General features: G+C 43.0%; 1 protein-coding gene across 1 annotated transcript; it reads right to left on the bottom strand.

The window, feature by feature from the left end:
* Window positions 1-1,538: 1,538 nt before the first annotated feature.
* Window positions 1,539-5,564, bottom strand: LOC308291726 (E3 ubiquitin-protein ligase TRIM39-like; the record flags this gene model as incomplete). The annotated part of the gene is made up of 2 exons (XM_080733855.1): window positions 1,539-3,179; window positions 5,478-5,564. The coding sequence occupies 2 exons, from the start codon at window positions 5,562-5,564 to the stop codon at window positions 1,539-1,541; spliced, it is 1,728 nt and encodes a 575-aa protein (XP_080589981.1).
* Between the last annotated feature and the right edge of the window lie 8,895 nt (window positions 5,565-14,459).

The following is a 14,459-nucleotide window of genomic DNA, read 5'->3' as shown; positions in this document are numbered from 1 at the left end:
ACGTGCCGAAGTTTCCCCCATTCTAAGTCAATGGGGTTTTTTGGCGTCGTTTTTTGCGAATTACGTCGCAATGGTAACGCGGATCGGAAAGAAAAGTAATAGCACACCATTCCCGGCCGAGCCGCACGTTTTGATGTATATATTGCGGCGGTGGCGTAAATTGTGCGGCAGTTATTACGTGCAGAAATTCGTGGCGAAAGACTTAATTAATTAAGTATGGCGGATTACAATAAGTGTTTTGCTATTGCATAGCAGGCACACTTAATTATAATGTCTTAACTAGAAAGATGCAAATGAAAATTGCAGGTGTAGCCGCCGTGGCGGGAATTTCGCAAATGAATTTTATCTCACCATCTGAATTTTACCAATTTAAGTCAATGGGGAAAATTCATTAACTAATAAGTACATTAATGGCCATATATAGAGATCTCTGGGTCAGATCCTTGTCCCTTTTATGCCCATATGGAGATCCATGATGTCCGATGAAGCCGGTCGATTTGACATATGGCCCAAGTGCGTGTCACCAAAACTGCGGGAGGAGTGGCACGGCAAACGAAAAGCGTTTTCTTAGGAGACGATGGAAGATGGAATAAAGTCGGACAAGTATTATAGTCTGGGGCAACCACACTAATTCCAGTAAAGGATATCGGTGCAGCTAGCGTCAAATCCACTGGACCGTTTGCTTCAAATAACTTTGACCTCACCAACGACATCAGGGCCTAATGTCTCTAGAATATAGAATCTGGTCAAATATATTCAAATTTAAGATTTTTCAAAAATAGCAAATCTTTACAAGTTATGTTTGTATATCTTGTATAAGCTTGTATATCTATTTTTTTTATAGTTAAAGCATAAAATAATGGCTAAAGTAATAATGTGTAATGTGGTCTTAATGAGATAATATACATAGATTTGGATGGTGTTCAGACTTGTGAGCTTGTACATCTGCCATTTAAAGAAATTTAAAGTGGGAACATGAATATTTTTTAGTTTATTTTACATTTTTGCACCACAAAGTGAGTAATAAGTACAATTATCAATAAACAACCAACCATCTATAATTGATAATCTGCATCTACCAATCATTATCAGAATCATTCACATTTTCAATTCCTGTCATAGTAACTACTTTAAAGTGCAAGACTGACAATAAATTACTGTTGTAATACCTGAGACATTATTCTTGCACATTAATGTAGAAAATGTTGTTGTCAAATTAATTGCCATAAAATATATAATCAAGTCCTTGTGCCAAGAAAGAAATGTAGGCATTTTTTCAACAGACTTACAGAGCTAACATTTTATGCCAATACAAAAATGTACCCATTATTAATCTGTTGCTGTACTTTAGACATGCAAAATAACGTACTGTGTTCACATAGACATACATTATGTTCAGAGAGCAACAGTGGAATGGCTTTTGAATGAAAACAAACATGTAAATAAACCCTTCCATAATACAGTTGTCTTTGTTTACCACTCAAAACCTTCCTTTGACCCCTCATTTTAAATTGAAAATCTAACCTCTATGCATTAGTCTAATCTATAAGATTGACAGGAGTGATGATGAGGGGAGCAGAATTTTTACCACTTTTCTTGTCAGATGGATAGAAGAATGGATAGAGTTTCTCAGTGAAGGAGCAGCCAGTGAAAGAGTAGAGATGAACTCTGGCCTCCACATCATAAAAGGAGACCAGACCCTCCTCATAATCCACAAACACTCCCACTTTCTGGAGCTTCTTTCTTACAGGGAGGAGGACAGCAGGGCCAGCATTAGCCAAGTACTCATTTCCATTCCTCAACCTTATAGTCCAGTAACCAATGTTGGGGGTTGGTGTGATTTTTCCCTTCATGGACTCTCTGGCCACTCCTAGAACCCAGTCAGTCTTCCCTTCAACCTGAACCTCATAGTAAAAACGTCCCGAGGAAAAGTTTGGTTCTCCAAAGACACCTGCACATCCAGAGAATCGCTTGCTGTTGTCTGGGAGATTCTTCTTTAGGTCTCCAAAATTCACTCGTTTTCGATCCTCAGACAGGATGAGCCAGGGATTTGCTGTATCAGGGTCCATAGTCACATCCACTGCATATCGCTGCATCCTCCTCAGATCATCATAGAGCTTCTTCATCTCTTTGCCGAGAGTCTTCTCCAGCTGAGCCACAGCTGTCTTCACAGTCTCTTCATATGAAGCCTGGTGTACTTTGACCTTTGTCCAGTCCTTGGTGGGTGGAGGGGTGTTGATGGATGTGAAGTTCTGGAGGAGGTGGAGCTGATCTTCAGTTTGTGAGAGTTGCTTCAGCTCAGAGCTTCTCTTCTCCAACTCAGTGATTTCCTGTTGGAGCTCTTTGATGAAGCCTTCAGCCTGTTTCTCTGTTGTTTTGTGTTTTTCTTCAATCCCATTAACAACCTCAGCCTGGCTTCTCTCAATAGAGCTGATCAGAGCAGTGAAGACCTGCACACTGTCTGCTATATCTCTCTCTGCATACGTCTTGCTGAGCTCTGCTGAGTGCTGGACCTCCTGGATCTTCACTTGTCTCTTTAGGATCATCTGCTGCACTTCAGACTGCTTCTTTCCCAGCTCAACTTTCTTCTCTTCATATGCCTCTTCCAGAGATACATTTTGATGTGACTTGTGATCTACCTCAGAGCAGAACTGACAAACACACACTTGGTCAGTCTTACAAAACAGCTCCAGAGGTTTGTCATGTTTCTTACACAGATAATCTTCCAGGTTGTTTGCAGGGTCGATTAGTTTGTGTCGTTTTAACCCTGTGAGTCTCTGATGAGGCTCCAGGTGAGTCACGCAGTAGGAGGTCAGACACCCCAGGCAGGACTTCAGGGCCTTGAGCTTGTTCTCAGTACAGACGTCACAGGAGATTTCATCTGCTTTGGGAGGTTCCTGGTTTTTGCTGGAGGTTTTTTTCTGCTGCTTGAACTTCCTGAACTGATCAGCCATCTCCGAGAGAACTGTATTAACAGAGACTTCTAGTCCCTTAAAGAATATCGTTTGACATAGTGGACACTGACACACATCCTTAGTGTCCCAGTAATGAGTGATGCAAGCCTTGCAGTAGTTGTGTCCACATGGAGTGGTGATTGGGTCGGTGAACACGTCCAGACAGATGGAACAAACATACTGCTCTTCAGAATGGAGAAAGCTGGCTGAGGCCCTTTCAACACACTGGGAATAAAACAGAAAGAAATAGTTATTAGATGATGTTTCTCAAAAGTTATAACATGTATTAAATATGCAAGTCCTTCAGATATTTGTCATGTGCCCTATGCAATTCTTGTTTACAAAGCCTAAAAGCCAAACATACTTTGTGATTTTTAAGTTGAATCTGCCAAACAGGATTATTTGTGTTCCAAGTTTCCATAAAATATGGTAGTAAAGATCAGAAGGCAACATAGACAACCGATGTACAAGTTATATAACATAGGCCTACTCCACTACACCTTGGCTTAAATTTCATTTTAGTTCAAAGTGGGTCCAGGGGAATACTTTGATAATATTTGGAATGCGTTGTGAGCTTATAGATCTGTTATTTTTGGTGAATGTTTTCCCCCAGAATAGGGATGCTGAGGTTCAATTGGTTAAATAAATATCTAGCAGGCTATAAAGCATGTTCAATCTGTCCTAATGGAAGCCTTCTCTCCAGTTTTCTCCATTGAAAAGTTAGTTACAGGGGTTCCCCGAACCAAAAATGTTTGAGAACCACTGATGTAGCCCATAGGCTACAGTGTCCCGGAATACATTGAGATGCTAATTCCAATTCCATTGCTTTACATCGAGTGACATTTTTATTATGCCTCGATCTGTTCTTTGTGGTGTGAGCAGTTTAAAATGTTTTGAATGTTTGTCAGGAAAACAGTTGTCAATAATTAAAATAAGTGTTAAATAAACAGCTCTATTCTAATCATTGCTACACGTGTTTGTTTAGGTCCGTCTCTGCAGGCCGGGTCATTGTGTAAACAACAGGTTGGGATACCAATTTTATCCAATCAGAAGAGAGAACAACTCAGAGGATAAATAACACTGACATTGGAAGTTGTGACGAAAAGACGTCAGCACACACAATTGGAACTGGAAAATTGAAGCTGATAAATGCTCTATAAAGAAATAATCTCCTGACTGGCTGAAATTTGCAACCCACCTGAAAATGTAGGCCATTTAGAGCTGGAGAGCCAGGGAGACCCCTACTGAACAAACACTCTATAGCAGTGCGCTAGCCATAAATTATAACTTCCAGTAGAGGGTGCTAATATGCGGAGGTTACGTCTCTCCTGGAGTTATAACGCAGAGTAAAATAGCTCTCGCTGGTTGAGCCTCCATGTCCCTAATCGCCTCAAAACATGTTTAAATCATGAAGTTGCTCACCTCATCGTCGAAACAGCTTTATATCTACCGATGAGCCCACTCGTTGGCATGTGTTAGTCCATATGTTTCTAATAAATTAATGTTTACTAAAACTTCTCTGAGACTCGCGTTTCTTCGTCGGAATGTTTCCGCATACAGAGCGCTTCATAACTACAGAACGTTGGAATACTTCCGCATACAAAAACGTCATGTCCTAGTATGAGCAAATCGCAACGGCGATCAACGTCACGTGATATGTAGCCTCGCGTAGCCAGGCTTTTACTCATGTTCGGCCATTTTACCCAAGCAGTTCAAAAACAAGGAAAGCGATGAGACTCAAAGAAGTTTTAGTAAACATGAATTTATTAGAAACATATGGACTAACACATGCCAACGAGTGGGCTCATCGGTAGATATAAAGCTGTTTCGACGATGAGGTGAGCAACTTCATGATTTAAACATGTTTTGAGGCGATTAGGGACATGGAGGCTCAACCAGCGAGAGCTATTTTACTCTGCGTTATAACTCCAGGAGAGACGTAACCTCCGCATATTAGCACCCTCTACTGGAAGTTATAATTTATGGCTAGCAGTGCGCAGGCCTACTATCACAATGGTTCTCAACCTTTTCAGGCCACGACCCCAAAAATAGGCCTAATCATATTTGAACTGGGGAGCACTAAGAGTTGAGGCATTACATTTTGTATAACAGTCCTATTGCAAGGCGTTGTGAGCATGTAGATCTGCTATTTTCACAATTTCTGCCTCTAATAGTTGACAATTGGCCAGTGTTTAATTTGTCATTTTAGAGGTATTAAAATGTCCTTAAATTGTCACTTTAGAAATGTGCAGATGCCCTCTATACACTTAAACTTTATGTAGGTTTGTTTACTGTTGAGTGAGAAAACAATGTTTCACATTAAGTTAATCATCTGGGGAGTGGGGACCCCAACCCACAGGTTGAGAACCACTGTACTATCAGAATATATAGGTTTAGGTTAAGCCCAAAAAGATTACTGGTCATGGTCATACTTGCAAAATATTTTCAAATTGTCCTTTCTGTTTCATGTGTGCTTGCTTTTCAAAAAACAATTGCCTACTACTGCATATTGTGAGCACCTACCCTCTTCTTGTGGCTTTGCTTGCACTCAGCTGTACACTGGTCTCTCTTGGCTTTCTCTTTGACCACTCTGGTTTCTTGTTGTGTCATTTCAGATGCTGTTGGTGCTCCGGTTGAGAATTCCATTTAGTCCACAGTCAATGTTGTACTGCACTGCAGTCTAAAGTAAAGTAACTGAATGACAGGAAGAAGCACCATGCTTTAAGCTACCACACTGCAGGTGTCTCTAATCATCCTCAACACAGGTGAAACTCATCAGTCATAATTAGCTCTCCCAACCAGGCATTCTGATGATGTCACACGGCTGTGTCCAGTGCATCATTACCTGCAGTGAGATGCATGCACTGCTCTTTTTGTGTTCAGTATAATATTATTTGGACTGTCAAATAATGATAACATAAACGTAGAAAAATGAAAGGTATGCGTGTCATGCCTATATGGTTGCTCTGTAGTCCAACGTCAGCGTGAATACATCTAGTTTGACTCTTTGATCCGTTTGAAGGACAGTTCTTTGAGAGCTTGGAAAGACCTGGCTCCAGTTTGATTGTCTCAAGTAGCAGCTCTTATGCCTCAACTTAAAGGCCTGTCCATACTGTCTCCGACCACCAAAACGTTCGTCGGAAAGGTCCGGTTGAACTACACGAAATGATGTCACTTGCATCTCCTGAAAAGCATCACCCAGAATTAGAGTTCAGAAAGCTGGACGTTGGGAAGTTGGAACTCTCCGACGAAATGTTCGGTGGCCAGAGACAGTATGGACAGGCCTTTAAGTTAAGGTATAAGAGCTGTACTTAAAACAATCAAAATACATCATAAGTCAAGTTTATAGGCTCACCCCTCAGGTGTAACAGTGTGTGAGCGCATGCATGTACATGTGCACGTGTGTGTGTGTGTGTGTGTGTGTGTGTGTGTGTGTGTGTGTGTGTGTGTGTGTGTGTGTACATGCGTGCGTACATGCGTGCGTGTGTCCAGTCAGCCTCCTATCAGATCTCTATCAGGTTATGGATTGCTCAGACACTGATCAATACACATAGAGGTCACCCTCCATCTCTCTCTCTCTCTCTCTCTCTCTCTCTCTCTCTCTCTCTCTCTCTCTCTCTCTCTCTCTCTCTCTCTCTGCCTCCTCCTCTACTCATCCATCCAGTCTCCAGTCTCTCCTTCCCCTCAGTAGGCTTTATGCAGGCAGTGGCTCAGGGGTAGAGAAACCGTCATTAGAAGACGGAGGGTTCCCGAAGAGTTCCCAGTTCGATCCCGGGCTCCCCCAGAGTAGGCCGATTATCAAATCAAATACTTGGTGACTTTGACTTCCCTCCTTGGGAGTTCAGACTAGCAAGTTCTCCTTGGGAGAAGGGACTTCCGAGGACGGGAGGACGGGAGGAGGGTAGTTCTGCTATTGGAATAGCAGCATACTCAATGATTCTGGGCAGATCTACAAGTTGGACACATTCATAGCAGTAGATCTGTTCTTTTGTTCCAACAGAGGATAAAATGTGCTCATTCAACAGTCATTGTGCACTTTACAAATAAACATATATTAGAAAAAATTCAATAAAACACAACACTGGCTCTGTTCTTTAATTCCTTTTTCCAAATGTCAACCATCCTATCTTGTATACACTGTTATGCAGTATAATGTTTTTAATATAGAAATGTGCACATGAATAACCTATATTATTAATTATAAATCTAATATAGCCCACTGAGTGTACAGCCCTGGGTGATTATCGTATTATGCCGTTCTCACGGAAATCTTACTGCAAGTGGCCAAAAATGTAATAATGACTTAAAATAAAGTCAGATATAACATCTAAGCTACTCTTCAATAAATTACTTTTCAGGGCTTGTGCATTGACAATAAAATGAAATATTTACTGAAACAGCCTAACCTATTCATTAGTTCTTTAAAGTGTAGCCTATATTAGGTCAATATAATTGTAAAATTGATTGATTGAATACAGTCAAATTAAATACAGCAGACTTGTATAAGAATCAATATATAAAGCCAACAGTAAAAAAATATGTGGATTGTGGACATTTGCACATACTGTAGTGTAGATGGTGCTGTTGAACAGTTTATTGATGGAGAAGCAAGAGAAGAAGAAATGGGGAAAGGCATTGTGGGTAATTTGCTGTGGAAAGTCAGCGCAAGTCTAGTCCAGAGCAAACTTGTTAAAGTGGGAGGATCGGGGCGGATCAAGTCTACATCCTGGTATTTGGTCTCTACTTGCTCAGATGCAGACTTGAGGATTGGAATGGTACTTGGGCACAGACTGATGACGTTTACAAGTTCGGGAGGACGGGAGTCTGTACAAGTAGGCAGATTGAGAAAGACCCGTGTTGAAGAGTCCTTGAGCAAGACTCTGAACCCCTAGTTGCTCCCGGTGAGCAGGTTGGTGCCTTGCATGGTTTCCTCCGCCATCGGTGTATGAATAATGTGTGTGTGTGTGTGTGTGTGTGTGTGTGTGTGTGTGTGTGTGTGTGTGTGTGTGTGTGTGTGTGTGTGAATGGGTGAATGTAATGCACAATCTACGTAAAGCGCCTTGGATAAAGGCACTACAGCTGTAAATGCACCATTTGCACAGGAGCCATACTGCAAAGAAATGATACTGACGAAGGCTCTGTTCCATTCTGCTCAAACAGAGTCAGTGTTACCAATGATACTAATGAAGGCTCTGCTCCATTCTGCTCAAACAGAGTCAGTGTTACCAATGATACTCATGAAGGCTCTGTTCCATTCTGCTCAAACAGAGTCAGCTGTGTTTACCAATGATACTCATGAAGGCTCTGTTCCATTCTGCTCAAACAGAGTCAGTGTTACCAATGATACTCATGAAGGCTCTGCTCCATTCTGCTCAAACAGAGTCAGTGTTACCAATGATACTCATGAAGGCTCTGTTCCATTCTGCTCAAACAGAGTCAGTGTTACCAATGATACTCATGAAGGCTCTGCTCCATTCTGCTCAAACAGAGTCAGTGTTACCAATGATACTAATGAAGGCTCTGTTCCATTCTGCTCAGAGTCAGTGTTACCAATGATACTAATGAAGGCTCTATTCCATTCTGCTCAGAGTCAGTGTTACCAATGATACTAATGAAGGCTCTGTTCAATTCTGCTCAAACTGAAAATCCTACTAGTGGGCCTCATAGGACTATGTGGATCTCTGACACAATGTTAACAGTATGTCATTTTGATGACATCACTCTCTATTGGCTTATTTGATTGGCCAAATGTCTGTGATGTATGCACCACTGATCAATTTAAGTGCTAGTGCACACAATAAGATATTATCATTAATTTACAGAGAAGTGTTTGGTCGTCTTTTATCCCTGGAGGAGCCCTTTGTGGGAAATGTTCTGCTGGACGCTGCATCTGAAAGGAGGACCTAATAATACATGCCATCAAGCTGCTGTTGCTGTGAGAGACAAAGTTTACTCATTTGGAGGGGTCAAAACCAACAAGCGTCAGATTGATGTTTACGTCTTCAACACAGTGTCTTTACACTGGAGGAAGTTGACCCCAACTGGAAGAGCAGAATCTCACCTTGAGGTTCCATCCAATCGCTGTGGCCACATAGCTGTGCTGATAGAAGATGCCTACATCTGGGGAGGTTATAAATATGACACAGAGGACTACTGTAATGTCCTTCATGCATTTGATATCGACACCCACAGATGGTCCAAGCCCAAGGTTTCTGGAACTGTTCCAGAGGGGAGGTACCTCCACTCAGCCTGCGTCTTGGGGAAGGTCATGTATATTCATGGAGGACTCAATCTGACTGGACGTCACAATGACATCTACAAGTTGGACACCACCAACAAGTTGGACACCACCACCATGGTCTGGTCTTTAATTAACACAGGGCCTTCACCTCCTGGTTCATCATCTCACTCTGCCACCATCATCGGGACAAAGATGTTTGGATTTGAGGGTGAAGACTTCTCCTTCAAAAACATCATCAGAGTGTTTGACACAGAGACCAACGGCTGGCTGAGAGTGAGAACAACTTCTGCACAGCTTCTTCCAGAAGCACACTGGGGTCATTCAGCCTTTACCTACAACGGAGAGCTGTATATATTTGGTGGCCATTATAACACTGTGCTCAATGATCTGTGGAAATTCAGTCCAAAGACTTTCTCCTGGAAGAAGGTTACGCCCAGGAGAACGGGTCCATCTCCAATGTATTGGATGTGCTGTTGCATTGTGGGAGATCGTATCATCCTCTTTGGAGGATACAAAGAAAATCACAAACCTGCTGATGACCTGTTCATCTTAGACTTGAGTCCTAGTCTGAAGACATTAAGCAAGCTAGCAGTCATTCAGTACGGCCTGAAACAGTCAGAACTCCCACATGACATCAGGTGGGAACTGGCAGTCATGACTAACAACAGCAACACATAAACTAGAACTGCACTCTGTCGAGGTTCCAACTTGCACCTTGTGCACAACTAGGCCATGCATGTATGGCCTACTTGTGCACCAGCAGAGCGCATCATGAGGTGCGCTCACCACTGGCATCACCAGGAACGCTGGTCCCTCCTTGGCTGTTAATGACGATGTTCCCAGACATGCTAGTCCCTGATTGGGTAAAGAGGACACCGACATACATACCCAGCCGATCGCAGTACTTGCTTGCTCTGCTGGCGCAAGTAATAATGATATAAATACGACAGGGTCCAATAAGGGGCGTGGCCTCATGTGCATCTCAAACTTCCTGTGACCAAACTGTGACGTCAGTCACCTATGATGTAGTGGTTCTCAACCTGTGGTACGCGTACCACTGGAGGTACTCGAGCTCCCCTCTGCATGGTGGTAAATTGTAAATGGTGAATTTATATGGTGCCTTTATCCAAGGCACTTTACGGAGATTGCGCATTACATTCACCCACTCACACACACATTCATACACCGATGGCAGAGGGAACCCTGTTGTGACACTAAAGCGTTTGTAACGTTGTTGAGGTGTGAACTTGGGGCTTGTCAATGCACTCTTTTTGAAGCGATGTGTCCCGTACATGTCCCGTGCATGCAGAATTGAGGATTGGTCAAGCTTCACATGACAATTTGGCCCTCTAGACAAAATCATTCATTCATTCAGAATTCCTAAAAATATAGAACTAAAGCACATATATAGAACTAAAGCACATATATAGAACTAAACACTATAAAGAACTATATAGAACTAAAGCACACAGATTTCATAGCTCTAGAACACATAGAATAAAAATTCACGCTTCACTTCAAACCAAGGTTTGACTTTTTTTTTATAGATATGTTTTTTGGGCTTTTATGCCTTTATTGACAGGACAGTAGACTGACAGGAAATGGGGAGAGATGATGGGTGACATGCAGCAAAGGTAGTCAGGGATCGGGAATCAAACCAGCGACACGCTGTTAGGCTACACTGAGCTACATGGTATGCACCTGGACCGGTAGTCCAGCAGGCGCCCCATGTCCGTGCACTCTTAACCATTTTCAGCCCCCCCTCGACAGTACTTGAGTAAATGTACTTGGCTACTGTCCATCACTGCAACTGGAAGAGGAAAATGTTGTTGTTATTCTGGGCTCGCTGAAACGCCAGACCAGAATGTTCTCCCAAATCTTTATTATACTGAGTTTATTCTCCTCAACATAAAAAAAATAAAAATAAAAAATACCGACAGTACAAAGGCAGGGCCTTTAGCCAATGAGGGAGCAGCGTTCTTGGTGACATCACCACCAACAAGTGCGACTTGATATAAATAACAACAACAGCCACATGAAACCTTTTGTAGTTTGTTCTCCCAAATCTTTATAGTAAAGAGTTGTGGGCTCGCTGAAAGCCTAATACGTTCTCCCAGGCCAATATTTTCTTCCAAATCCTTATATACTACTCTCCTCAAAAACTGACCTGTTGGAGTGCCCCGTTGGGTAGATCTTTATGCCCATACATGGTGTTCCATGCGAGCCCTCTCTGTTTCATAGGAACAGTATTTCTAGTTGTTGATTGTTATTATTTATCAGGGTTTTTCAATGCTCGACACATCTAATGTTTTCACTTGAGCAAATCCTGTTAGTGGGCCTCATAGGACTATAATGAGGATCTCTGACACATTTTTATTACGGTATGTCATTTTGATGACATCACTCTAAACTATTGGCGTATTTGATTGGCCAAAATGTTTGTGATGTTTGTGCCACTGAACCAATATAAGTGCTAGTGCACACAATAAGACATCATTAATTTACAGAGAAGTGTTTGGTTCACTTTAATTTCTCGAGGACCCGTTTGTAAGAAATGTTCTGGACACTGCGTCTGAAAGGAGGACATAATAATATATGCCATCAAGCTGCTGTTGCCGTGGGAGACGAAGTCTACTCATTTGGAGGGGTCAACAAGGATCAGATTGATGTCTACGTCTTCAACACAGTGTCTTTACACTGGAAGAAGTTGACTCCAACTGAAAGAGCAGAATCTCACCTTGAGGTTCCATCCAATCGCTGGGGCCACACAGCTGTGCTGATAGAAGATGCCTACATCTGGGGAGGTTATAAATATGACACAGGGGACTACTACAATGTCCTTCATGCATTTGATGTTGACACCCACAGATGGTTCAAGCCCAAGGTTTCTGGAACTGTTCCAGAGGGGAGGTACCTCCACTCAGCCTGTGTCTTGGGGAAGGTCATGTATATTCATGGAGGATGGAAAAATGTGACTGAACGCCTCAATGACATCAACAAGTTGGACACCACCACAATGGTCTGGTCTTCAATTAACACCAGAGGGCCACCACCACCTGCTTCATCATCTCACTCTGCCACCATCATCGGGACAAAGATGTTTGTATTTGGGGGCCCCATCCCCTCCAGCAACGTCATCAGAGTGTTTGACACAGAGACCAATGGCTGGCTGAGAACACCTTCTGAACAGCTTCTTCCAGAAGGACGCTGGGGTCATTCAGCCTTTAGACTTGAGTCCTAGTCTCAAGACATTAAGCAAGCTAGCAGTCATTCAGTACGGTCTGGAACAGTCAGAACTCCCACACAACACCAGGTGGGAACTGGTAAGTCACCTATAACTTACCGGAACATCCACCTCTGACAACAACCAGAGGTGATGTGTTGAAGGAAGTCAAGGACTTCAAGTACCTGGGCGCATGGGTCAACTCAACCGAGAAAGATCTTCAAGTGAGGAAGGCACTTGCATGGATGGCCTTGAATGGCATGATCAGTGTATGGAACTCCAACCTCCCCCGCCAAATCAAACTCATCTTCTTTGCAACGGTGGTGTCTGTTCTCCTCTATGGCAGTGACTGCTGGACCCTGAAGCCAACCCTGCAGAAGTCTCTTGACGGGTGCTACACTAGAATGTTGCGTGCAATACTTAATATCAGTAAGAGTGCACATGTTACCAACAAGAGCCAAGAGTATGAGGGAATACCAAGGGTGAGCGAGAAAATTGCTGCCAGAAGGATGAGACTAGCAGGACACTGCCAAAGACATCAGGAGCTTCCTGCCAGCAAACTGGTGCTGTGGGAACCAACACATGGGCACCGGTCACGAGGACGTCCCACAATAACATACGTGGATGTACTCAAGAAAGACGTAGGAGCACAAAGTACCAACGAGCTGGCCAGATGTATGGAGAACCGGGATGACTTTTTTTTTAAGATATGTTTTTTTTCTGGCTTTTATGCCTTTATTGACAGGACAGTAGACTGACAGGAAATGGAGAGAGATGATGGGTGACATGGAGCAAAGGTAGTCGGTAATTGGGAATCGAACGCTGTCAGGCCAGGCCGTGCACTCTTAACCATTTACAGCCCCCCCCCCCGACTACAAATCTCTTCCGCATGAAAAATAGCCAAACTACAGCAGGCTCACATTGCATGGCATTGCAATGTTGTGAGCTTGAAGATCTGCTATAGTTTAGACGCCACCCAGAATAGAGAGGCTAAGGTTCATGCGATTGACATGAACCAAAGTCAAATTCCTCCAATTTGCAAGACCTAATAGGATTGTGATTCTGCATCAACCAGACAGATGAACACACACACACACACACACACACACACACACACACACACACACACACACACACACACACACACACACACACACACACACACACACACACACACACACACACACAGCACCAGCTGGTTGAGTCATTAGCATGTTAATTAAACAGTGCCAGGACTCCTGATGCGAAGCGTGCTATGATTACAGAGCTGTGTGTGTGTGTGTGTGTGTGTGTGTGTGTGTGTGTGTGTGTGTGTGTGTGTGTGTGTGTGTGTGTGTGTGCGCGTGCGTGCGTGCGTGTGTGTGTGGTTTTGATATGCTAATCATTGTATTATTTGCCGGAAAATGGGAGTTTAGCCGCTTAAAGACAAACAAATGACCTCTGGCAAGCTCGCTGAGACGCACACACACACACACACACACACACACACACACACACACACACACACACACACACACACACACACACACACACACATACGCACATGCAAAATGTGTGGGTTTAACAAGGACTGGCCTTGGTTGGTGTCTTAATTAGTTGTCTTAAATGCATTTCCTATCCTTGTTAGGGAAACAAAACACACATTTTCTGTTCACGTTTGCTGCCTGTTGGTCTGCAGTGATGCATACAGCCTGTTAACATCATCACAACTCGCTGGATTTTCACGCGATTTTCAAGCTTTTTTTGTTTGTTGCAATTGGCAGATAGTTATGATATTATTTAACACTAGTCTGTGCCTGTTCGAACACGCATGTGCTCCGAATTATGTGCAGTTTGGGTTTATTATGGGGTGTGCACAGTACATGAGGGAGTGTGTGTTTCAGCATGCGGCTGTTACTGTGGTGGCGACTTATGCGCAGTACAGGCAGCGGTATCGTGATCTCCAAATTTGGGTGATGTCATGTCATGCGGGTAAATCAGACAGACATCGGACAGACAGACAGACAGACAAACAGACAGACATTCTGTAAATGAATAGTTA

Source organism: Nannobrachium achirus, assembly GCF_963921795.1.
Source record: "Nannobrachium achirus genome assembly, chromosome: 9".
Classification (NCBI taxonomy): Eukaryota; Metazoa; Chordata; class Actinopteri; order Myctophiformes; family Myctophidae; genus Nannobrachium; species Nannobrachium achirus.
This window is presented reverse-complemented; position numbering and strand designations above follow the sequence as displayed.